This window comes from Esox lucius, chromosome 9 (assembly GCF_011004845.1).
Source record: "Esox lucius isolate fEsoLuc1 chromosome 9, fEsoLuc1.pri, whole genome shotgun sequence".
Classification (NCBI taxonomy): domain Eukaryota; kingdom Metazoa; phylum Chordata; class Actinopteri; order Esociformes; family Esocidae; genus Esox; species Esox lucius.
The window spans coordinates 9,090,320-9,117,440 of record NC_047577.1 but is presented as its reverse complement, the minus strand read 5'-3'; the positions used below and the strand labels follow the sequence as shown (position 1 = coordinate 9,117,440).

Here is a 27,121-nt window from a genome sequence, read left to right as displayed (position 1 = left end):
TAGGTTGTGGCAGCCAGAGATCCTACAGACATATGCCGGCTCATTGCAGCGCTTTGCGGGGGCAGTAATAGCATTTGCTTCAGCTGATTGGCAGTAAATTTGTGTGTAGGAGCGCTAGGTATCGAGCTCTGCCTTATGAGAAAGAGGGAGAGAGAAGGATAGAGCGAGAGACCGAGTGACAGAGAGAGAGAGAAAGAAGGTTCATTAAAGTATGTTAAAACATTGTGGCAAGTAAAGATTACTCATTCGAATTACTCATTGGATATCAGGAGGTTGTGTCATGAACCTCTGGACATCAGGAGGTTGTGTCATGAACCTCTGGACATCAGGAGGTTGTGTCATGAACCTCTGGACATCAGGAGGTTGTGTCATGAACCTCTGGACATCAGGAGGTTGTGTCATGAACCTCTGGACATCAGGAGGTTGTGTCATGAACCATTGGATATTAGGAGGTTGTGTCATGGACCCCTGGATATCAGGAGGTTGTGTCAAGGATCCCTGGATATCAGGAGGTTGTGTCAAGGATCCCTGGATATCAGGAGGTTGTGTCATGGATCCTTGGATATCAGGAGGTTGTGTCATGGACCCCTGGATATCAGGAGGTTGTGCGATGGACCCCTGGATATCAGGATGTTGTGTTATGGACCCCTGTATATCAGGAGGTTGTGTTATGGACCCCTGGATATCCGGAGGTTGTGTCATGGACCCCTGGACATCAGGAGGTTGTGTCATGGACCCCTGGATATCCGGAGGTTGTGTCATGGACCTCTGGACATCAGGAGCTTGTGTCATGGTCATGGACCCCAGGACATCAGAAGGTTGTGTCATGGTCATAGACCCCTGGACATCAGGAGGTTGTGTCATGAACCCCTGGATATCAGGAGGTTGTGTCATGGACCCCTGGATATCAGGAGGTTTGGCCATGGACCCCTGATGATCAGTAGGTTTGGTCACCAACCCCTGATAGTGATAGTGAGAAGTCAGCCTGAGACCTTGTTCTCCTTTACAGCTGATCACTGTGTTACAGCAAACAAAAAAATCCAAATATGAAAAACACAATTATGTAAAAAGTCTCAGAATAATAAATAGGTAATTTAACAAGGATTTGAATTTCCCTATAGGCACCAAAACGTCTAGCTTAAGGTTTTTGCTGCCAAACATTCATAAGTAAGGTGGGTTGTAGTAGACAAAAGCTGTTTTCCCTGACTCTGAATGAGCCCACAATATCTCTAAGACTAATCAGTCTTGAGAGCGCTTTTGATAACTGCTGATTTTCCCATTTAGTTTTCATATAGGATAGTTTGGAAGTTTTAGCATTTAAACCATATACACAAACATCCAACATGTCAGGCTCTTCTGGAAGCCATTGAATCCCAGTCAACTGAAGTATATAAAAGACAATGATGTGTGTGAGTCTTCTTACCAGTAATAAAATGTGAAGCTGCATGATAGACCCCATCTAGAGGTCTAAGTACTGAGGCAGAGGTGTGCATACATACCACATCAGCATAATTTTCCACTGACATAAAACTGTCTTGTACAATTTAAATTCTGTGCTGAGAAAATAGGTTTGATTTTCTTTCTATAAAATAAACCAATTGTAATTCTCAGCTTCTTCACCTACTCAGTAACGTGTGTTATGAAAGAGACATTTTCACCAATCCTGAGGTATTTGTTGGGAACACATTCAATGACAGAACTGTCAACGAGTAATAATAAATATTAAAAGATTACACTTTAAGATTTAAAGAATTTTTGATGTTTTGTTTTTGTATCTTGCATTCAGCACCGGTTTAAGATCTATCATTTACCACAAATGTAGTGGCAGAAATAGTACCGTCTCCAGGTCTATAACCTGATATGTGTTCAGAATGCAGTTGTCTGTAAACACAATTTACAGATTGGACGATAGGTATCAAGGTCACTACTATCCCCAAACCTTATATAGTGGCTGCAGGTGAAAGGTTTTCCATGCTTTTGGAATAACTCCAGAAATGAATGTAAGATTAAAAATATGCTTTATAGTTCCTAGGAGTGGCGCAGCACTAACAAGCAGACCTGGGTGATGACTGTTCGACCCTGTAGCTTTCTAAGTGTTGATAGCTAGCAAAGCATGGAGGATGTCTTTTACAGTGAATGGAGTCAGTGAACATACCCTTGGTCGTTAGCACCTGAGTGTCCCCGGATAGAAGCTTGAGAATAATTTGCACACTTTCCGTTTTCATTTGGGGTAGCTACGACAGTTCCCTCAAATAGAGCATGCTGCAAAGAAATGTGGTGATTGAAGGCATAATCTTTCTGTCTGAGCCCGAGTTTTGGCAGCAAAGTGAAGGAATTGTTTTTGGTCTTCGATTCTAACCTTCTATAGTTACATCATCCATAGTTGGATCTTCCATAGGTCCATCTTCCATAGTCCTGTCCTCCATTATCCCATCCTACATAGTCCTGTTCTCCATTATCCTACCCTACATAGTCCTGTCCTCCATTATCGCACCCTACATAGTCCTGTCCTCCATTATCCCAACCTACACAGTCCTGTCCTCCATTATCCCACCCTACATAGTCCTGTCCTCCATTATCCCACCCTACATAGTCCTGTCCTCCATTATCCTACCCTACATAGTCCTGTCCTCCATTATCGCACCCTACATAGTCCTGTCCTCCATTATCCCAACCTACACAGTCCTGTCCTCCATTATCCCAACCTACATAGTCCTGTCCTCCATTATCCCACCCTACATAGTCCTGTCCTCCATTATCCCACCCTATATAGTCTTGTCCTCCATTATCCCACCCTACATAGTCCTGTCCTCCATTATCCCACCCTACATAGTCCTGTCCTCCATTATCCCACCCTATATAGTCTTGTCCTCCATTATCCCAACCTACACAGTCCTGTCCTCCATTATCCCAACCTACATAGTCCTGTCCTCCATTATCCCACCCTACATAGTCCTGTCCTCCATTATCCCACCCTATATAGTCTTGTCCTCCATTATCCCACCCTACATAGTCCTGTCCTCCATTATCCCACCCTACATAGTCCTGTCCTCCATTATCCCACCCTATATAGTCTTGTCCTCCATTATCCCACCCTACATAGTCCTGCCCTCCATTATCCCACCCTACATAGTCCTGCCCTCCATTATCCCACCCTACATAGTCCTGTCCTCCATTGTCCTATCCTACATAGTCCTGTCCTCCATTGTCCTATCCTACATAGTCCTGTCCTCCATTATCCCACCCTACATAGTCCTGTCCTCCATTGTCCTATCTTACATAGTTCTGTCCACCATATTCCCATCCTCCGTAGAAGCAAGATGCTCCATCAATCTCCTCATCTCTCTATCTGGTGGGGGGGGGGGGCTGAAAATGGATCAACAGTGTGGAGAATCGGAGAGACCAAGGGAGAAGGGGTAGCATGTAGAGATCTATGGAAGGTATAAACAGGGTCAGAACTCAGCGATAGCTCCCACAGCTATTCTCTCCCTGGTCAGTAGGATTTACCAACACACACACACACCTAAAGAGAAAGCGAGTGACATAGAGAACCAACACATTCTCGCTTTTTGTTTCTTTTTTAATGTATTTACCTTTATTTCCTCAGAGAAACCAATTGACAAGGAGGTTTGTTTTACATCTGATCCCTGTATTACAACAAAATAAACACACATACAAAATGGAAATAAAACATAAAAACAATCACAAATGACAATAAAAAATACGAAACTTAAAATGTCTCACAGGCACTAAAACAGTTAACTTAAGATCACTCTGAATGGCAATTACATTAGACATACCTGCTCTAAACACTTTGTATGACACTACAGATAGCATAGGTTGAGCCGACATAATTATTAGTAATTAATTTTTTAATAATGATTAAATTATTTACATAATCCAATTGGACAGCAGGTTAGTCAGTGAGGTTAGTTTGGCCAGTCACCTGTTCAAGGTTGCCTTGTAGTGTTGAGATAAAATCCAGACACCCAGATTATTTATACGGATGCCTCTAAATGATGGAAGCCTCACTGTTTTTAAATTATACAACGGTAATTGAGTCAGACAGAGAGACACAAAAAGACAGACCAGAAAACAGAGTGGTGCAGACAGACCAGAAAACAGAGAGAAAGAAATAGACAGGGAGACAGAGAATGATGGAGAGAGAAATGGTGAGAGAAAGAATATCTCGGCCTGTCATTATGTAAAAGAGGCCGTAGCTCCCAAGTCACAGATATGAGCTCTGCATATTTCATTTCTCATTTATTGCTCCTTTGTTTTCACTGTTGTGCATAATTTATCATCTCTATTCCTTCTTTTTTCCCCCATCTGTTTTTGAAATATACTGTGTGTACCTTATATTGTGTTACTACTATTGCTTGTAAATGTTTTGGCAGTAGTGGAAGCCATTCATCCATGCCTCTGCTGCATCTATTGAACTGAAATGAATTCAGACAGAGCTAAATCAAAATACCAATTAACTGGATGCCTTCATACTGGTCATGTCATCACCCTTCTCTAGCTGTTTAAGCCTGTTTTGTGTGTGTGTGTGTGTGTGTGTGTGTGTGTGTGTGTGTACGCGCGAGTCTGGGAACATCTGCTTCAGGTTGGCAGACTGAAAGAAGGCTGATCTCTGTCTCATTTCTGACGAAAGGAATTTGTAATTAATCGAGAGGCCGTTTTTTTCAAGATGAGTGTGATGTTTGATTTATGTCAGTGTGTGTGTGTGTGTGTGTCTGTGTGTGTTTGTGTATGCATGTTTCTGTCTTGCGGTCACGTGTGTGTGTTTCTGTTCTGCCTGTGTCTGTATGTTTGTCTGTGTGTCTGTGTGTGTGTGTGTGTGTGTGACTGTATAGGCATATGCCTGTTCATCTCTGCTATCAGTCCTCCTCTTCTTCCTCAAGGCTGCCAACGTCTCTGTGATAGAAGGCTATGAGACCAGATGGAGGGTTATAATTGATTGTACACCGTATATATCTGGAAACTCAATGGATATTTCATTTTTGTTCATTTAAAGTTGGCCACTAATGATTGGCTGCCGATTTTTTTCCCCACGCAGCTACAGAGAGATTAGTATTTTTTGGCTTTAAATTTGTTTTAAACATCATCCAAAATATGATTAACAAAAAAGATTCTATATTATTATAATACATACTGGATTATTATATAATTATATATTGTATGTTCCGGATTTAGAGAAACAATGTAAAGGATTGACTTCGTGTTCATCCCCATTGCTAACGGTTTCAATGCTCCACCTTCAGTAAAACAACTGTGAGCCTTTTCAGTCGCAGTGTTTATAATCATTCTATAAATAAAATCCTATAAAATATCCTTCCGTGTCCATGATACCCTTGCAATGACACCAAAGGCTGTAAATCAGTAGTCAGAGAGAAACCATCTGGCAAATGCATATTGCTGGTGTTTTCTGAACAGCGTTGGTACTGTGACTTCTACTGGTACGTTTTTCAGATGAAATCTACCCTCCTGTAGGTTTTAACTCCAACCCTGTTCCTGGAGATCTACCCTCCTGTAGGTTTTAACTCCAACCCTGTTCCTGGAGATCTACCCTCCTGTAGGTTTTAACTCCAACCCTGTTCCTGGAGATCTACCCTCCTGTAGGTTTTACCTCCAACCCTGTTCCTGGAGATCTACCCTCCTGTAGGTTTTAACTCCAACCCTGTTCCTGGAGATCTACCCTCCTGTAGGTTTTACCTCCAACCCTGTTCCTGGAGATCTACCCTCCTGTAGGTTTTACCTCCAACCCTGTTCCTGGAGATCTACCCTCCTGTAGGTTTTACCTCCAACCCTGTTCCTGGAGATCTACCCTCCTGTAGGTTTTAACTCCAACCCTGTTCCTGGAGATCTACCCTCCTGTAGGTTTTACCTCCAACCCTGTTCCTGGAGATCTACCCTCCTGTAGGTTTTAACTCCAACCCTGTTCCTGGAGATCTACCCTCCTGTAGGTTTTACCTCCAACCCTGTTCCTGGAGATCTACCCTCCTGTAGGTTTTACCTCCAACCCTGTTCCTGGAGATCTACCCTCCTGTAGGTTTTACCTCCAACCCTGTTCCTGGAGATCTACCCTCCTGTAGGTTTTACCTCCAACCCTGTTCCTGGAGATCTACCCTCCTGTAGGTTTTTATTGGTCTTTTTTCAGCCCGTTTCCAGTATTCCTCCTCTCTGGCAGGGGTCAACCCCAGGCCTGCTCGTTTGTTCCCCTCCGGTGGGGTTTAACTCTGTGCTAAGTGGTTTTCTCAGCTTATGTCACACTTGGTAGACGTGGGCACTCTGAAGGCTTCCCCCCCAGTGTGTTGCTGTGTAATGGAGCAGGAGCTTCCAAGCCCCTCCTGGATGACTCCGCTACATAAGAGTCAATGAGGGACATGTTGCTAAAAAAAGGTGCGATGGACCGAGGCTTCAGAGGGGGTGGTAAATGTTTTAACTAGTCACGACCAGCTGTTGCCTCCAGGCCAGGGACTTGCATGCACTATACACACGCACGCACGTTCCCATAAACACACAGAAACACACACACTCACACTAATTGCAGCAGTAATGGAAGGCTGAAGGAAGTGGTTAAACAGCAGAGGCAAGACAGGGTGTAGAGAGATCCATGTGTAGGAATGGCTGAGAGGGGAGGTATTAGACAGGGAGGAGATGAGAGTGGAGGAGGGGAAAGGAGAGACAGGGATGAGATGAGAGTGGAGGAGGGGAAAGGAGAGACAGGGATGAGATGAGAGTGGAGGAGGGGAAAGGAGAGACAGGGATGAGATGAGAGTGGAGGAGGGGAAAGGAGAGACAGGGATGAGATGAGAGTGGAGGAGGGGAAAGGAGAGAGACAGGGAGGAGATGAGAGTGGAGGAGGGGAAAGGAGAGAGACAGGGAGGAGATGAGAGTGGAGGAGGGGAAATGAGAGACAGGGATGAGATGAGAGTGGAGGGGAAAGGAGAGACAGGGATGAGATGAGAGTGGAGGAGAGGAAAGGAGAGAGTGGTGATAAGTATGAAGAAACTATGGTTGATATTGATAGAGTACAGGAGAGGTAGTATTATTATTATTAGTAGTGGTAGTAGTGGTGGTATTACAAACCCGATTCCAAAAAAGTTGGGACACTGTACAATTGTGAATAAAAACAATGCAATTTCAATATTTTATTCAGAATACAACATAGATGACATCAAATGTTTAAACTGAGAAAATGTATCACTTTAAGGGGAAAATAAGTTGATTTTAAATTTCATGGCATCAACACATCTCAAAAAAGTTGGGACAAGGCCATGTTTACCACTGTGTGGCATCCCCTCTTCTTTTTATAACAGACTGCAAACATCTGGGGACTGAGGAGACAAGTTGCTCAAGTTTATGAATAGGAATGTTGTCCCACTCTTGTCTAATACAGGCTTCTAGTTGCTCAACTGTCTTAGGTCTTCTTTGTCGCACCTTCCTCTTTATGATGCGCCAAATGTTTTCTATGGGTGAAAGATCTAGACTGCAGGCTGGCCATTTCAGTGTCCGGATCTTTCTTCTATGCAGCCATGACATTGTAATTGATGCAGTATGTGGTCTGGCATTGTCATGTTGGAAAATGCAAGGTCCCCTGAAAGAGACGACGTCTGGATGGGAGCATATGTTGTTCTAGAACTTGGATATAACTTTCAGCACTGATGGTGCCTTTCCAGATGTGTAGGCTGCCCATGCCACACGCACTCATGCAACCCCATACCATCAGAGATGCAGGTTTCTGAACTGAGCACTGATAACAACTTGGGTTGTCCTTGTCCTAGTCCGGATGACATGGCGTCCCAGTTTTCCAAAACTGACTTCAAATTTTGATTTGTCTGACCACAGAACACTTTTCCACTTTGCCGCAGTCCATTTTAAATGATCCTTGGCCCTGAGAAAACGCCTGCGCTTCTGGATCCTGTTTAGATACGGCTTCTTTTTTGACCTATACAATTCACCGACAATGTTTTCTAGAAGTATTCCTGAGCCCATGTTGTGATTTCCATTACAGTATCATTCCATGTGATGCAGTGCCGTCTGAGGGCCCGAAGATCACGGGCATCCAGTATGGTTTTCCGGCCTTGACCCTTACGCACAGAGATGGTTCCAGATTCTCTGAATCTTTGGATGATATTATGCACTGTAGATGATGATTACTTCAAACTCTTCGCAATTTTTCTCTGAGAAACTCCTTTCTGATATTGCTTCCACTATTTTTCGCCGCAGCATTGGGGGAATTGATGATCCTCTGCCCATCTTGACTTCTGAGAGACACTGCCACTCTGAGAGGCTCTTTTTATACCCAATCATGTTGCCAATTGACATAACAAGTTGCAAATAAGTCCTCCAGCTGTTCCTTATCTGTACATTTAACTTTTCCGGCCTCTTATTGCTACCTGTCCCAACCTTTTTGGAATGTGTAGCTCTCATTAAATGTGTAGCTCTCAATACTGAATTAGACCACCGTCACCTTATAACTCAACACTTAATTAGACCAGCATCACTGTGTAACTCAACACTTAATTAGACCACCGTCACCGTATAACTCAACACTGAATTAGACCACCGTCACCTTATAACTCAACACTTAATTAGACCAGCATCACTGTATAACTCAACACTGAATTAGACCACCGTCACCTTATAACTCAACACTTAATTAGACCAGCATCACTGTATAACTCAATACTTAATTAGACCAGCGTCACCGTATAACTCAACACTGAATTAGACCAGCGTCACCGTATAACTCAACACTTAATTAGACCAGCATCACTGTGTAACTCAACACTTAATTAGACCACCGTCACCTTATAACTCAACACTTAATTAGACCAGCATCACTGTGTAACTCAACACTAAATTAGACCAGCATCACTGTATAACTCAACACTTAATTAGACCAGCATCACTGTACAACTCAATACTTAATTAGACCAGCATCACTGTGTAACTCAACACTTAATTAGACCACCGTCACCGTATAACTCAACACTGAATTAGACCAGCGTCACCGTATAACTCAACACTGAATTAGACCAGCGTCACCGTATAACTCAAGACACTTCGGAAAGACACAGAGCAGGAAGAAGAAACTTTATTTCTGGTCTAGATGGGGAAGCTGTCAGATAATGGAAGACATCTCGACAGCATTAGAAATGTTGGTGCAATACATGCAAGATTACAAAAAGGAAGTGTGTGTTGCGGACGCATGTGTGTATGGTCGCCGTCTGAGCACTCTCACACCAATCTAGTCGCAGTGGCCCAATCTCAAATTGGTGTAAAAGAAATGTGGCAGGTTCCATTTTCCGCTCTACACTTACTCCCTCTCTCTCCTTCTCCAATCTCTCTCTCAATCTCTATCTCTTTCCCCTCCCCCTCCCCCACCAATCTATCCCTGATGCAGCAGAGTGATTGAAAAAGAGCTGGGCAGCGGTTTTTGCAGTTTCAGTCCAAATCTACTCCGCTGCTTTAACCCCCCCATCCACAACCCACACACACACAAGTTCTCCGCCAACTTCTCCTCTGCAGTTAATGGCAGGAAGCTGTAGGAAAGCTGTAGGAAAACACAATGCATGAGGTGCTGGGGTTTGGCCCTTACAGGGAGTTTCTTCATTTAGCCAATGACCTTAAACCTTTTGTCGGTTTATATGATTGCCGTCATTTGAAATCGTTGTATCAAACTACAGGGAAATGTAGTTTTACTGGTATTTCTTCATGCCTGTCTTTCTGTCTGGTGTGTCATGGTTTTCCCCATGAATCTGCCACGCCCCCACTCTCTCTCAGTCCCCCTCTCTTCCTCTGTCCCCCATTTTCCTCCCTCTGTTTACCCTCCCTCCCTCTCTCCCTCCTCCTTGCTTCCTCCCCATCCCTTTATGTCTCTCTGCCCCCCCCCCACCCCCGTATCCCTCTCAGTGTTTCACCCCCACTCCCTCTCTGTCTCTCTCCAGGCACATCACAATGTTAGAATTAGGTCAGGCTCCAAACAGTTCTGCCTTTTCCTGCTCCATTTGTCATTTTCTGCTCGGTTTTTTCCCCGCGTTCACCTTTCCCTTTCAAGCCGCTACAAAGCTTGAGGCTTTCATCTCTCATTGCATTTGCCAGTCTAAAAGGTTATCATGAATACACTTAGGCAGGTCGTCTGCGAAACCCGCCACAGCGATGCCACGACGGGGTTGTACCGTCATATCAACATTCCCCCAGTTTGTTACGCCCCCCCGCCCCCCAAGAGGTTGTGCTACGAAAACCCCCCTGACCTCCTCACCTACTGGGAGCAACTCGTCAGCTTGGACAAAGTTGAAATGTCGCGTGACTGATTTCTGCTTCTGTGTCTCCTTCTCCAGGATGTTGGAGTACTCGATGGACCAACAGGACATCAACCTCACGGCCATTAGGACAGTCCGAGTCCTGAGACCCCTCAAAGCCATCAACAGAGTACCCAGTAAGCTAGTCCGTCACATCATTAGGTTAGGAACGGGCGGCCCTGGCATGGGCCCGGTGAGAATGGGAATATGAATGTGCTTTGTGTGTCACCCAGGCATTTGGGAGGGGATGCAATGTGATTTAATTATAAGAAAATAAATATATATTATAGTAATAATAAAAACAATGGCGTAAACAGATCTAAAGACGTCATTTTTAAGAGTTGTTTTGCAAGAATAGGCAATTAATGTTATGAGAAATAAAACAAGAAAAATGATTAAAGGAATTACCCAGGCACTTTGGAAAAACAAATCCATTTTACATAATCTGAACGTTGCGGTGATAATTAGATGGATTCTTTTTGACAGTTAATAAAACATGAAAACATTCATTACTCCGGATTGCAACAACGATATCATGACAAAGTCACAGACTTGTTTCAACGTCCCTGCAACGCGACGCATGAGCAGTTTGCATGGATATATGCCAACACCAATGCACACATACTGAATTCATATGCAGACACTGTATAATACAATGACACTGACTCGTTAAGTGGATTTCTTTAAAGAAAGTGACATTAAGAAAGACTGACCCAGACCATTCGTAGTGCCGTATTGGCTGGTTTTCCGGCTTCCCCCGCAGCGTATCAAATCTAAAGCGCTAAGGCTTCATCGCACTGTGATCCGTGCGTCATTTCGCAAACACGTAACATGTAGCAATAATGTTTGCTTACATTTTATCGTCCCCCGCGGAGTCTTATACTGTGTTCATTGGAAACCAGGATTTGGACACTTTAAACATTAAGCCGATGTTAGAGGTCGGCTTCAATAGCAAATAATTGCATACAGCTTTTACTCCAGAGAATAACAGCTCCCCAGCTTAACCGGCAGCCACTGCAAGTCGGCTAATTATTGGATGTACGTATGCATGTTTGCAACAAGCGGAAGCCAGAGCCGAAACACGACGACGGCAGTGACCATGTCTCCCTCAATCAGCTGGCCGATCTGCCGCCACGCCGGGCCCGCTGTCAGCTGGCACACTTCTCAGGAAAGCGTGCTCAAGGACCGTGGATGAAAAGGAGGACGGGGGTTTTAAATATTGAGGACGGCGAACGTTGCGCGAGATTCGGGGCTGTTTTTGCAGCTCCACGGGAGCCGAACGCATCGCCCGACGGGAGCCTGTGATAATGGGACACGGCTCCCAAAAACGCTTCTGGCTGTCACACTTATGGGTTTATACTCCGGATGTTTGTTCGGGAAGCGCTCTTGGCTAGTCGGCTCTGAAATAATGTATCATGGTACCACGACTCTAATCTTTACCCGTAATAATTACAGCCTTCAATGCTATGTAAAGTAAAAAAAGAAGAAAGTCCCTACCACACCTGCACACTAAGGCTGTTGAGAACAGACCATGATGACGTCGCAGTGCCTTGAACTCTTCGGACCCCTCCAAGCCGTCCCCAGAGTGCCAAGTTAGTCGGCATACACCGTTACCCAGCATGCACGTCACTCAGGAAATCTTCACACAACTCAAAACAGCATGTACAGATCTGGCCCCAAGCTTCACACAGTCTTATTTCCTCTGGTGTTTGATGAAGGTTTTTTTTTGGCAGGCATTTCCTGCACCGTGAAGAGGTCTCCAGTACACGCAACAGGACTTCAGCACCACAGAAAGCTCTCATACTTCCTCTACAACGGACAAAATCCCAGCCACAGCTGAGATAAAAATTATAAGCTATATGTTACTTGTAAAATGCCTCATTTAGTTTCAAATGAGCAAACTGATCTATCGACATCACTGGCAATTTATCTTGGAATAAAAAAAACGTAATACCCCCCCGGTGTCACAGCGGCGTAAGGCTCATTTCCGTAGCAAGAAGCTGTCCATCACGGGCAAGTTCAAGCCTTGAGTGGCCAGGAAGCGTCGTGGGTGATGCAAATCGGCCAGTGTCTCCCATGGAGGGGCAAGACATCGCCAGAATGAGTTTGCTGGCCTTATCACACTCTGGGAACTCACTTAGGGGGGCACGGGAGACTACGGAGCAATGGGGGGGGGGTCAAAGCCTTGGCATGGACCCCTAGGGGGAGGGTTACCCCCACAGGGTCTTTTGATATCCGATTTAACCGTTTTTATTTTTTTAAGGGGTTATCGCACAATTCCAAATATATACCAACATGGGTTGTTTTCACAGCTTCTGACGAGATCGCAGCTTATCAACAGTTTACATTTTACATTTTTGAAATTGTTCCGGGGCAGAGACACAGCAAGGGAGACACACAGGCAGTCACTGTCTCTCATTTGGCTGTAATGATCTTTCCGTTTGTTTCCCTTAGCTTTATTCTCAAGTGTAATTGATACACCTAAAGGTCCTCTTCGACATACAGACACATTCAAAATGGCTGAATATTGTATCTCATTATTACCCATGAAAACGTATTTGTTCTTGTGTTTTTGTGTGTGTGTTCCTCATTGACACTACTGTATGTGTGTGTGTGTGTACCTGTGTGTCATCTGAAATGTGAATTTGTAAGATGACTGAATAAAACATTTAGCAGGAGTACAACATTTAGCAGGAGATTTAGTATGGGCTTAAACAGCAGTTTAACTACAGATTTAGTCAGGGCTTAAAGAAAGGATCTGTTATGATTATATATTTACTAAGGGTTAACAGCAGTCTAACTACAGATTTAGTCAGGGCTTAAAGAAAGGATCTGTTATGATTATATATTTACTAAGGGTTAACAGGAGTCTAACTATAGATTAAAGACGTTCACAGAAGTCGTCCTAACAACAGATTTAGTAAGACCTTAATGATTAAATGACAGTCTGTCATAACTACAGATTTAGTGAGGACTTAAATAGTCTTTCTAAGTACAGATTTAGTAAGAAGTTAAACCGCAGTCTAAACAGCTACAGATTTACACTGAACAAAATTATAAATGCAACACTTTTGTTTTTGGCCCCATTTATCATGAGCTGAACTCAAAAATCTAAGACTTTCTCAATGTACACAAAATGCCTATTTCTCTCAAATATTGTTCACAAATCTGTGTAAGTCTGTGTTAGTGAGCACTTCTCCTTTGCCGAGATAATCCATCCACCTCACAGGGGTGGCATATCAAGATGCTGATTAGTTTAAGAAATTTCCCTGACATTAGACAGCATGATTATTGCACAGGTGTGCCTTAGGCTGGCCACAATAAAAGGCCACTCTAAAATGTGCAGTTCCATCTCACAGCACAATGCCATAGATGTCACAAGTTTTGAAGGAGCATGCAATTGGTAAGCTGACTGCAGGAATGTCCACCAGAGCTGTTGCCCGTGAATTGAATGTTCATTTCTCAACCATAAGCCGTCTCCAAAGGCGTTTCAGAGAATTTGGCAGTACATCCAACCGGCCTCACAACCGCAGACCACGTGTAACCACACCAGCCCAGGACCTCCACATCCAGCATCTTCACCTCCAAGATCATCTGAGACCAGCCACCCGGACAGCTGCTGCAGCAATCGGTCTGCAGAACCAAAGAATTTCTGCACAAACTGTCAGAAACAGTCTCAGGGTCTCGACCTGACTGCAGTTTGTCATCGTAACCGACTTGAGTGGGCAAATGCTCACATTCAATGGCGTCTGGCACTTTGGAGAGGTGTTCTCTTCACGGATGAATCCCGGTTTTCACTGTACAGGGCAGATGGCAGACAGCGTGTATGGCGTCATGTGGGTGAGCGGTTTGCTGATGTCAACATTGTGGATCGAGTGGCCCATGGTGGCGGTGGGATAATGGTATGGGCAGGCGTGTGTTATGGACAATGAACACAGGTGCATTTTATTGATGGCATTTTGAATGCACTGAGATACCGTGTCAAGATCCTGAGGCCCATTGTTGTGCCATTCATCCACGACCATCACCTCATGTTGCATCATGATAATGCACGGCCCCATGTTGCAAGGATCTGTACACAATTCCTGTAAGCTGAAAACATCCCAGTTCTTGCATGGCCAGCATACTCACCGGACATGTCACCCATTGAGCATGCTTGGGATGCTCTGGATCGTCGTATACGACACATGTTCCAGGTCCTGCCAATATCCAGCAACTTCACACAGCCATTGAAGAGGAGCGGACCAACATTCCACAGGCCACAATCAACAACCTGATCAACTCAAGGAGATGTGTTGCACTGCGTGAGGCAAATGGTGGTCACACCAGATTCTGACTGGTTTTCGGACCCCCCCCCAATGGATTATCTCGGCAAAGGAGAAGTGCTCACTAACAGATTTAGACAGAAATAGGCCTTTTGGGGGGGCAAACATAAAAGTTTATAATTTTGTTCAGTGTAGCTAGGGGTTAAGCATGAGTCTAACAGATTGCAGTCATCACAGTGGATTATTTCCTAATGGAAATGTTCCTATCCTGCTGTTAAAAACCAGCCATCCGTAGCGTGTTCCCGGTCATCACGGCGAGAGCGTAATTCAATTATTTATTGTAGCATTTTATAATCTATTGCTCATGATGTTACAGACTCGATCTAACAAATCTCGCAAACTCTATTTTAAAGAAACATCCGGTCGTACCTTTACTTTATAGACATTGCAACCAGTATACACAATGCAGTACCGTAAGCCCATTGGCTGATTACTGTCGCACTTTGACTGAACGTGACTTCCTGTGTAGGAATAAACGGCTGTTCCATTGTGAAAATAACAAGCGTACATTCATCCAATTCCACACCCTCATCCTTCCCATGCCGAACTCATTTCCTCTTCGTCGTCGTCTTCACAGACATCGGGCGACGACGCGGGGCAACCAGTTTGTGCCTTCAGGATCGCTTTTCGGTCCGTCATGTTTTTCATCTCTTTTTTTCGCCCCCCTTTCTGATTCCCACAAGGTTCCTCTCGCCCAGGCCAGTCCATCTATTTCAGGATGAAAAGTGTCTTAGCTCCCGTTTCCCCGTTCCACCATCCATCCCTCTTAGGGACCACAAACAAGGGATGGTAACCTCCCCCTTTCTCTTCCACATCTGTCTGTTGTTTTCTCTCCCCTTCACCTGTCCGTCCTCTTGTGAGAATGTACACGGGTAGAAGTAAAATACTGGATGTGTCACAGCTGGGAGTGAAAACAATTACTCTGCACAGGAACATGGTGGAAGGCAGCTGTTCTTAAATACACAGAGAGAGCGGAGGAGTGAGAGAGAATAGGGGAGAGAGAGAGAGAGAGAAAGGGAGGGAGGGAGGTGAGACCGAGAGAACAGGGTTGAGGGATAGGAAGGTGAGAGAGAGAAAAAGGGAGAGAAAGACGAAGGTGTGAGATGGAGAACGAGGGAGAGGAAGAGAGAGAGAAATTAGAACAGGAATAAAGGAGAGAGGAAGGTACAGAGGTGTGGGAGAGAGGGGGGTGGGGTCTGAGGGAAAGAGGCAACCCATTATGAAGATGGATAGAGCGAAGCGAAGGAATGAGAGTGGGGAACGAGGGAGTCAGATGAAAGGGGAGACAGTAAGCAAGAGGTGAACGAGGCTTAATGAAGAAGATGAGACGGTGCAGAGAGAAGGAGGGAAGGAAGGAGATGTGATAGACAGCCAGGCTTTCCACCCTCAGTATCCTTCTGGAGCTCACACTCTCTCACTCACTTCCCTCTCTGTCTCGACCCCTCTCTCACTCACTTCCCTCTCTGTCTCGACCCCTTTCTCACTCACTTCCCTCTCTGTCTCGACCCCTCTCTCACTCACTTCTCTCTCTGTCTCGACCCCTCTCTCACTCACTTCCCTCTCTGTCTCGACCCCTCTCTCACTCACTTCCCTCTCTGTCTCGATCCCTCTCTCATTCACTTCCCTCTCTGTCTCGACCCCTCTCTCAATCACTTCCCTCTCTGTCTCAACCCCTCTCTCAATCACTTCCCTCTCTGTCTCAACCCCTCTCTCACTCACTTCCCTCTCTGTCTCAACCCCTCTCTCACTCACTTCCCTCTGTCTCGACCCCTCTCTCACTCACTTCCTCTCTGTCTCGACCCCTCTCTCACTCACTTCCCTCTCTGTCTCGACCCCTCTCTCACTCACTTCCCTCTCTGTCTCGATCCCTCTCTCATTCACTTCCCTCTCTGTCTCGACCCCTCTCTCAATCACTTCCCTCTCTGTCTCAACCCCTCTCTCAATCACTTCCCTCTCTGTCTCAACCCCTCTCTCACTCACTTCCCTCTCTGTCTCAACCCCTCTCTCAATCACTTCCCTCTCTGTCTCGACCCCTCTCTCACTCACTTCCCTCTCTGTCTCAACCCCTCTCTCACTCACTTCTCTCTCTGTCTCAACCCCTCTCTCACTCACTTCCCTCTCTGTCTCAACCCCTCTCTCACTCACTTCCCTCTCTGTCTCAACCCCTCTCACTCACTTCCTTCTCCAAATTGTATTCCCTCTCTCCCTCTCTTTCCTGCTTCCCACCCATCACATCCTCCACCTCTCCATCAATTCCTCTCCCACTCAATTCAATGTAATGAAATTGAGTTGTAATGGACTGCTATTGGCGGAACTATAAATTCCAGTGTTGCTGTTACCCCCAGGGCACTAATATGCGGCGTACACTATAGAACGGTTAGACTGGCGCCCTCAGTATTTAGAGCCGACATGGACACTCGCCCAGTCATGTAGTTGCACGGTGTCCGAGGCTAACTTAATGAATGTGTGAAGCGAATGCTGCACTCATGTGGCTTGATCGAGGGGAACTACTGGTACTTCATCACTTTCTGTGAGTGAGACATGTTTGGCCTATTCAGACTATTATATTGTGCAAATGTACTCACAAGGCCTGTTAAATGCTATCTAACTCCTTTTTAAAATATAAATGAGACAATGTCCAAGAATCATATTAATTAAAGAGATTGAGTTGCCAAAACATTATGACCACCTGCCTAATATGCTGTTGGTCCTCCGTGCGCCCCGGAGACTTTGCCCACCCGTCGGGGCATGGACTCTACAAGACCCCTCAAGCTGTCCTGGGGAGTTTGGCACCAATACCTCAGCCGCAGATCCCTCAAGTCCTGTTAGTTACGAGGTGGAGCCTCCATGGATCAGACTTGTTGGTCCAGCACGTCCCACAGACGTCGGATTGAGATCTTGGGGAATTGGAGGAGAGGGCAACACCTTGAACAATGAGTGCAGTTTGGCAGGGCGCATCATCATGCTATAAGAGGCCACTGCCTTCAGGGAATACCATAGCCATGAAGGGGTGTACTTGGTCTGCAATAATGTTTAGGTAGGTGGCACGTTTTAAATTGAGGTCCACATGAATGCCCGGACCCAGGTACAACACCCTGTCGTCCAGTTTGTGGTTTGTCCCGCCTCAACGCCACAAGCCTTGCTGTTTCAGAAATCTTCTGACCCAGAAGTCTGGCCTTGACAATTCGGCCAATTGTTTCTGCATCCAACACATTGACTAGGAGAACTGATTGTTCACCAACCATCCAATCTACCCAGACCTTGACATGTGCCCTCATTAGGAGATGATCAATGTTATTCGCTTCACCCATGAGTGGTCATAATGTTTTCGCTCATCGGTGTATGTATGTATATATATATATATATATGTGTGTATGTATGTATGTATGTATTGGTCCCCCTTCCCTGGTGTTTGTGGCTGGTCGTTGTTTGTTTTTCAAGCTGCTGGACAGTGATGAGGAACACAGGTGATTTCACTGATTGCCGGCCTGCTGTACCATTTGCCATGGGAACATTTCTATATATACAAAATAAAAAATGTAATTATAAAAGTTTCTGAAAGGGATAGGCATGTGATATTATTTGGTGTATGTAGGGTTGTCAATGGTTACGGGTAAGAAGGACAAGGCAAAACAAACTTAATTGGAAATATTGGTTTATGTTTAAAACATTTGTTCCCCTTTGGTTGTCCTTTCCTCGTGGCCATGCTTCAAGTCTCTTGCTGCCGTTTTTGCACATTACCATGTTTTTGCACATTACCATGTTTTTGCACATTACCATGTTTTGCTGGAGTGTGTCAACGGTTGCTTTGATTTACTCCCTCTCTTTATAGCATTCTACTTCCCCCTCTCTATGTCTTTCTTTTCCCCCCTTTCTCTCTCTGTCTTTCTTAAATTCCTGTCCCTTTATATCCAGGCTTTTAGATGAGAAACAAACACACACACTTATTGAAGAAGCAATACTCTGCTTTACTGAACCATGTTTTCAATTGGTAGTTGCTCCGGGGAACACAAACACACACACACACACACACATGCACACTCACACATTGACCCCCCCCCCCCACCCTCCCCCACCTTCATAGCAGGTAGGCTGTGAAAGGCTTGTGTAAGGCTGGAAGAGCTCTGGTAAGACACTTGTACAAATTAGCCAGGGTTTTCCCTGGGTAGATCAAGGGCTAAGCCGGGCTGGAGGATGTTTACAAGCAACTCTCTGGGGATTCTCTCTAATTAGCTACGCCCAGGTGATGGCTTCCCTGTCGGTCTGTCTGCCTGTCTCTGTTCATCTATCTACATATCTATCTATCTATCTATCTATCTATCTATCTATCTATCTATCTATCTATCTGTGCGTCTGCCTGTCTCTGTTTCTATCTATCTGTCTGTGCGTCTGCCTGTCTGTCTGTCTCCCTCTCCCTCTGTCTTTCAGTCTCCCTCTCCTTTCTGTCTCTCACTGTGTTTATTATATTGTCTCTATTAGGGGATGGCTCCTCTCTCATCTGATTGTATCCCTCTCTGTCTGTTTCTCTATCATCGCATATTACTCTCTCCCTCCATTTCTTCCCAAGTATGTTACTCTATCAATCTATTCCCCTTCATCCTCTCATCTGAAATACACCCTCTTCCCTCTCGTCTCTCCAGGCTTGATTTGTAAAATACCTTAGGGATTGTCCTACTCTATTAGAGGGCTTTACAGAAAGAGCATATTAATCAGTCATTCTAATCTGTCATTATGTTGTTAGGAACCGACAGACCCCAGAGGTGTCAAGCCACTGCCTGTCCGTTTAATTCAGAATAATGAGATAATATAGATTTAAGCTACGGAGTTCAAAACAGCGAAGCCGTGGAGGCTCTTGAGATCTGTTGGCCTAAGAACATACATTTGAATAAGTCCCCTTAAACTCGGATTAATTTACTATGTCGCCAACGATGTCAGGCTATGGGACACAGATTTAGAATAAGGATTCATTTGCATTCAGGGTGGAATGAAAACATTAGAAAATCGCAGTACACATTGATTTCTCCATGTTGGCTGAAATAGTTGTTAGAATTGTTAGAAACAAAGATATTAGGCTTTCTTCCGGTTGGGCCTCCTACTCTTTAGTTGTTTGTTACAGTGAGTGTCTGTGTCTCTCAGGTATGCGTATCCTGGTCAATCTTCTCCTGGACACCCTGCCCATGCTGGGAAATGTCTTGCTCATTTGCTTCTTCGTCTTCTTCATCTTCGGCATTATTGGAGTACAGCTGTGGGCGGGGAAGCTGAGGAACCGCTGCTACCCTGAGGAGAATTTCACCCTGTGAGTAGCCGCTGTGTGTGTTGAGACGAGCTCCTTTCTTCGTGTTCATACGATCACAAATGGCTGTTAAGACTGCAAAATACCAATTACTTTTGTGAGGGAACTGTATCCAGTAACAACCAAGTGCATTCATACCATCAGAATGGGTTTATCGTTGTGAGTTGTTGTAGTTCATCTGTGAATTAATGACATCTCTTTTTCATTACTGTTAGTTTTCTTTAACCTTCACCTGACCCAGGTCTTCGTCAGTTTCACTGTCAACCCAGCCAGAGGCGTTAGATTGAGAGGGGAAAACAACCCAGGAAACATCATAAATAATGTAAAATGAATACAAATAAACACCACATACCGGGGAATGAACTATAAACGTGAAGGTACACAAAATACATTGAGGCACGTATAAAGACACATTTGACAGAGTTAGCAGGTGCATTGATCAGGTTGCAGCTTCTTTAGTTCATTTCTGAAGGAGATGGGATGGAAGTGGGAAACGTAAATGTCTTTTCCAACTCATTCCAGTCACGGCAGGAGGTTATTGCAGGTTTCTATTGAAGCTGCAAATGTTATGGAATTAGATTAAAAATAACAATGTGTTAGTACCAGGGAATCTGATGTTTTGTATGTAGGCAGGGCCAGTTAATTACACTGTATAGGTCACGGTGTTGAATGGGGCACCAGTGACAAAGTGAACGGAAGATTCAAGGATTGGCAGGTTGTTCGTTTTTAAAGGGTATACTTGGCAGCACTGATGCAGGAAGACTTGTTGCGGAAAACTAAGCCAATTCTGGATTGAACTTCAGACTGAAGGGTGGTGGATATGGTTATTAAGTGAGCACATTTAAGACATGTACAAAGATATTAAAGTGTCAACAAACTGTCAGACCCATCAGGGTACAGGCAGGCTGAGGTAGGCTCTGACTGAGGATCATACATCGGGTATATATAGGTGTATATATTCTCCGTGAGTGAGAGTCCAGTTGCAGACAGGATAGTGTCGTTTGCCTAAAAGCGGATGAGGATTGGGTAGTGTTGGCCCAAGGACAAGCCTTTAGAAGCCCCCCGCGGATTCAGGCCTCAGATATGACACATTGCACACTGGAAGATAAATAGTTGTACAAACAGACTCGACGGTCGTCTGAGAACTGAAAGTCTGAGGGTTAAATCGTCAGGTTAACCGTTTGTTGATCAGGGGGCTCTAAAAAAGAACTACAGGGGCTATGGGCAGAAGTGCCTACAGCAGTTCTTGGCTAGGAAGTTTCGAATTCATGGCCAGTCTTGACAAAGCGACTGTTGAGGATCTATTAAATTTTTAGCTTTCTCAGTAGTGACTTTGTTCTCATATTTGTGTGCTATGGATAGCTGAGACATTCATGAATTCCCCAGTGTTCTTGGGTTCAAACCGACTTGCAGCCAGTAGATTTTCCCAGACCCTGCCTTTGCTTGCCTATCCAAGGCCCTTTGGAAGCCATAGCTTACGCCAGACTAGCTCTAACAGCGTAACCAGGGGGTATAGCAGATTTTGTTGCAAATCCTCTTGACTGGAGAAGGCTTATTTGGCACTATAAGTAGTATTTAAAGGAGGACCAGGTGTCCTCATCTGAGGGGAAGGGGTTGATGCTGGGCCAGTGTGCATGTGACAGATCGTATTACACAGCCTCTGTCCATTAAAGTGTAAATTGACGGTAAAAAGATGTGTGACTGACAGCAAAAAGAAGAGGGCATTGAACAGGGCTGCCTTTATGGACACAAAGAGTACTTTGGGTGGGTTGAACACACCCCTGTTGTGGTTGCCTAGTAACACAGACCCTGAGAGGAGACGAAAGAAATAGCTGTAGGTCTATAGCAGACAGACTTGTGCAGAGGGAGGTCTATAGCAGACAGACTGGTGCAGAGGGAGGTCTATAGCAGACAGTCTGGTGCAGAGGGAGGTCTATAGCAGACAGACTGGTGCAGAGGGAGGTCTATAGCAGACAGACTGGTGCAGAGGGAAGTCTATAGCTGACAGACTGATACAGAGGGACATCTATAGCAGACCGACTGGTGCAGAAGGAGTTCTATAGCAGGCAGACTGGTGCTGAGGGAGGTCTATAGCAGACAGACTGGTGCAGAGGGAGGTCTATAGCAGACAGACTGGTGCAGAGGGAGGTATATAGCAGACAAACTGGTGCAGAGGGAAGTCTATAGCAGACAGACTGATGCAGAGGGAGGTCTATAGCAGACAGACTGGTGCAGAGGAAAGTCTATAGCAGACAGACTGGTGCTGAGGGAGGTCTATAGCAGACAAACTGGTGCAGAGGGAGGTCTATAGCAGACAGACTGGTGCAGAGGGAAGTCTATAGCAGACAGACTGGTGCAGAGGGAGGTCTATAGCAGACAGACTGGTGCAGAGGGAAGTCTATAGCAGAAGGCATTAGCCAACTGTCAAGTCGTCTAGGAGGCGTTCACATGTTTAAATCACAGGTTTATGCAATTATAGAAGTAAAAAGAAGATCAAACTGTTAGTGTCCCTCATAACAGAACCATTCATGTAGTTATCCTCGGGGCGGGACGTAAATGGACATTACCAGAACCAGTAACAGTAATAGGATATGAATGCATCAGTAAACTGCTTGTGGAATGCCCAGGTTGTGAGACAGGGTGCCAAGGTTGTGAGACGGGGTGCCCAGGTTGTGAGACAGGGTGCCAAGGTTGTGAGACGGGGTGCCCAGGTTGTGAGACAGGGTGCCAAGGTTGTGAGACGGGGTGCCAAGGTTGTGAGACAGGGTGCCAAGGTTGTGAGACAGGGTGCCAAGGTTGTGAGACAGGGTGCCCAGGTTGTGAGACAGGGTGCCCGGGTTGTGAGACAGGGTGCCTGGGTTGTGAGACAGGGCCGATAATTGCATGACTCCTGTTGAGGAAATCATCTCCATAGCAGATATGTGAACAGAGAGAGATGTCCCAGACTGGATGCCTCTCTCTCTCCACAGCAGACACGTGGTAACCCTTAGAGATACTGGTGGAGAACGTGAGACTGATGGAAGATCCAGGGTGGGGGAGATGTGTGAAGTTGCCAGGGGAGGGGGACCAATGAACAGTGGAGGCTACACCCGAATGGAGCTGAAATACCTATTTCAAATTAATGTAACAGAAATGCTGTCGATATCTGTCGTGTCTTTGTGTGAGTGTGTGCATGTGTGTCTTTCTAACTTCCATTTTTTCGGTGAAGATGATGACGAATTATATAATATTTTTCTCTATTTTCTGATATAATGATAGAAAGAATAAAAAAAGAGAGGGTGTTGGGGTGACAGGGGTTGAAAGACATGCTGTTACTCGACCCTGAGCTCTCTCTCTCCTTCTCTCTCTCCTTCTCTCTGCCTCCCACTCTCTCTCTTCTTCCCTCTGCCTCCCTCTCTCTCCTATCTTCCCTATTTCTCTCTAAGAGTTAATAAAGGTTTGATTAGAAAGCTAAATGCGAACAATGAAAATATAATTATCTTCCATTCACTCAATATTTTATTACGTTTAAACACATCCCCACTTGCCTCTGTTTCTCTGTTTCTGTTTCTATGTTTCTCTATGTTTGTGTTTCTCTTTCTATGTTTCTCTATGTTTGTGTTTCTCTCTCTCTGTTTCTATGTTTGTGTTTCTCTTTATGTTTCTTTATGTTTGTGTTTCTCTCTCTATGTTTGTGTTTCTCTCTCTGTTTCTCTCTCTCAGTTTCTCTCTCTATGTTTCTCTATGTTTGTTTTTCTCTCTCTATGTTTCTCTATGTTTGTGTTTCTCTCTCTATGTTTCTCTATGTTTGTGTTTCTCTCTCTATGTTTCTCTATGTTTGTGTTTCTCTCTCTATGTTTCTCTATGTTTGTGTTTCTCTCTATCCCAAATCTTTCTCCCACAACTCTTGCAATTCCGTTAGTCTGTGTTATCAAGATCAATTTAAAGATGTCTCCTCCTAATTCGTCTCTGAAGCATGCATGTCACATTCAATAACGAGTTTCTATCTTCAGTTGCACACACCCACACACACATGCACACTATTAGCACAAACTTCTCACGATAGCCAGGTGGGACGAACACAAGCAAGTAATAGCAAGTACACCTTACTCAGTGAAGCAGCTGTCATCAATGCGAGAGCGATAAAAAAAAACCCATTATTTTAAAAAATGGAAGTATTACACACACACTTAAAACTGAACACACACAAGCACACACAAACTCAAGTTTAAATTTCATCAGACCTGTTCAGACCTGTTCTTATTTGTATGCTTGTCTTTCTGACAATTTGCTTTTGTTTTTGCCGGACCGCGTAAGCGGAGCCGGCTAAGAAGAACGAATTTCACTTACTGACTGACTGACTGACTGCCCCTTGTTAAATAGCGTAGTGATTAGAGAAGGGGACTTGTGAACTATGGGTCCCGAGTCCGTATCTCCTCGCAGCCGATGTGTAGTACGCATTATGAATTATTTCGTATAGACGAAAAATTTGCTGTCTAAAACCGGTAGTCTCTACATTATGGTAAGTCTGAAATAAAACAGTTTACGGTTATGTTGCGACTGATACTTGTAATGCCGTGGCGTAGTGGTTAACGACTGTGTCTCTCATAAGGAAAACGTACGTTCAAATCTATTGAGACCAACGATATTCATTAATTATTTCTGGTAGGTTCCACGATTCTATCTTCTTTTCAATTGATGACAAAGTTAGTTATCGTTGGCTTTTTTTTATTGGTAAAGCTAATTACTGGCTCTTACGCTGTTAAAACGGCTAGTCGCAAACGTAAAACATAGCCGCTATTTGTGGTGGAGGTAAACGTTTTGTCAGTTTAACTGTATCAATGTCATTCAGGAATGGCCAATTAACTATTAAAACGGCCAGAGGATTGGTTCAGGATAGAGACAAGAGGCTATAGTGGCACATACATGACCGTGGTGTAGTGATTAACGACACAGCCTTTTCACGCAGTTTTTTCTACGCCTAGGGTTTAGGTTATGTTTTGGATTCACAATGAGTGTAATTATGGCCATTGGTTTTAATTGACTAGATATTTGATATACATTTAAAAAGAGACCAATAGAAGGCTCCAAAAGGAAATGTTAAGCATTGAAATAAAACTATACACAGACATCTCTCTAATGCCTGCCAATACAGCATGGTTTGATGACACACCTGAGCAGAAACACCTTCCAAGCCAAACAATCCAGAAACCCTGTACAGTGACCAGAAGACAGTGCCATGACCTGTTCGGACACCATTTCCTGATATCACAGACGGTGAAGCTAAGTACTTATCACTGACAGGATGTAGCTTTTTTACCAAACTGATAGCAGTTTGATTAGCCCCTTAAATTTGGGGTTCACAGATATTTGTTTGTTAAATAAAACATAAAGAAAGACAATAAGGGGCATGTAGTTCCAGGACAGATGAGGACTGGTGCAGGGTGTTCTGATTCACAATCCTCATTGGCTGTCACTTCAGGACGTATTAACGAAAGACGAGGTTTCTATCTCTACTCTCTTTTGGTCTTTGTTTTTGATACCTCCTGGCGATGTTACTTGCAATTTTTGTTTGTTTTGTCATTTTAATTCAATCGTTTTTTGTTCCTTCACAGGGTAAGTTTAAATATTGTCCAGGAATTATTTTACAAAGCTTTAGGAAGAAAGAAGAGAGGATGAGCAAGGGAAGAGAAATGGTTAAAGAAAGAGAAAGCCAGAGAATGAAGGAGAAGGAGAGACAATACTTTTGTTCATTTCAGGAGAACATTCAATTATTATAGTATGTTATTTCTTAGCTCTGGGTTCTATGAACTATTGAACACGTATTGACTGTCTCTACCCCAAACCAGCACAGCTATGTGCCTGTCTGTGTGAGAGTGTGTGTGTGAACGTATGTGTGTGTGTGTGTGTTTGTTTGTCTGTGTGTACGTGTATGTGTATGTGTGTGTGTGTGCATGAATGTTTGTGTGTGTGTGTGTGTGTGTTTCCTCTTCCCTGAAGTCATTTCAAAGTCATTAGCCCCTAAGTCTCTGGTTGCCATGGTATTTAGTTGTATGGTTTGTTTTTCAGGTTGCTGTTGATCACTCTATGCCTGAGGGAGAAAAAATAACTGAGGGGGTGATAGAAAGACAGAGAGAGAAAGACAGAGAGAGGCAAAGAGAGAAGGACAGAGGCAGAAAGAGTAAGACTGGGTGAACAGGACAGGGGGGGCGTTAGATGAACAGAGAGACCGAGAAAGACAGAAAGACAAAGTGAGCTAAACAGAGAGAGTGAGGCACGAAGAGAGAAAGACAGAGAGAGAAGCCCAGATAAAAAAAGACAGAGAGAGAAAGATAGAGATGTTTTGTTTTTGTGGCTCGGAGCTAATAGCAAGCAAGGGGGCAGCTGGCGAGCCGGTGAAACGATGTGTAAGAGCGCGTGTGTCTGTTTGTTTTTGTAACTCAATCCAAGCCTCAACCCCAGGTGCTGGTGCACCCCCCGTAATAATCCTCCTTTATCAGCCATCAGATTGTTGCCGAGGTGATGTCACCTCTGATATTGTTACCGTGGTGATTCGTTGACTTGATTTGTTTCTCGGCCCGGTGGGCTCCACTACCAAGACTGCCAACCTATTCATATAGAACATGTTGCACTGCCCATTCTCTCCTCAGGCCAGGCCTCAACGGGATGTCCAATTCTGGCCTGTTCCGACCACATTTCTGAAATATATTTTCATGGAAAACCTGTCGCTAGGTCTCTCTATGTAACAATGAGAGATTGGAGTTGTTTCAGACCACAGAATTATTTCTGAACGTATTCATGAGAAGGATTGGACCCGGCAAGGAATTCTGGATGTTGTGGTTTTACTTACAACCAGGAAATGTAAACAGACTTTTTCTACAAGCGAAGTGCAGACTCGCTTGTATTTGGGTAGCTTAAGGAAATTCACAACTTTAAGTGTATATGATGATATGTTATTACCACATCAGCAGTCGTACTCTGTATGTAGATCTGTTAGTAGAGTAGCAGAGTAGCGATTTCCTTTTAAACACTTTGATTAGCCAACATTCTGGCTTTGTCTGGTCCATAGTACTGACATGATCAATATGATTTCTGATTGAATATGCCTGGCTCTGTTAATGGAGAAATGACCCTATCGGACAGAGACATGTATCATGGGCTGAAGCAAGATGCCCAAATGCACCTGCAGACTTGACCTCTTCCAAAGCCTTAAG

The 27,121-nt window shown here is 44.4% G+C and overlaps 1 protein-coding gene across 1 annotated transcript in view; it reads left to right on the top strand.

Annotated features, from left to right (window-relative positions):
- Positions 1-27,121, top strand: part of LOC105030898 (voltage-dependent T-type calcium channel subunit alpha-1I) — a 94,127-nt gene that overhangs the window by 5,034 nt on the left and 61,972 nt on the right. Inside the window, exons 3-4 of the mRNA XM_034294483.1 lie at positions 10,350-10,447; positions 19,772-19,931. Coding sequence (XP_034150374.1) covers positions 10,350-10,447; positions 19,772-19,931 — 258 coding nt within the window. The remainder of the gene's footprint in view (positions 1-10,349; positions 10,448-19,771; positions 19,932-27,121) is intronic.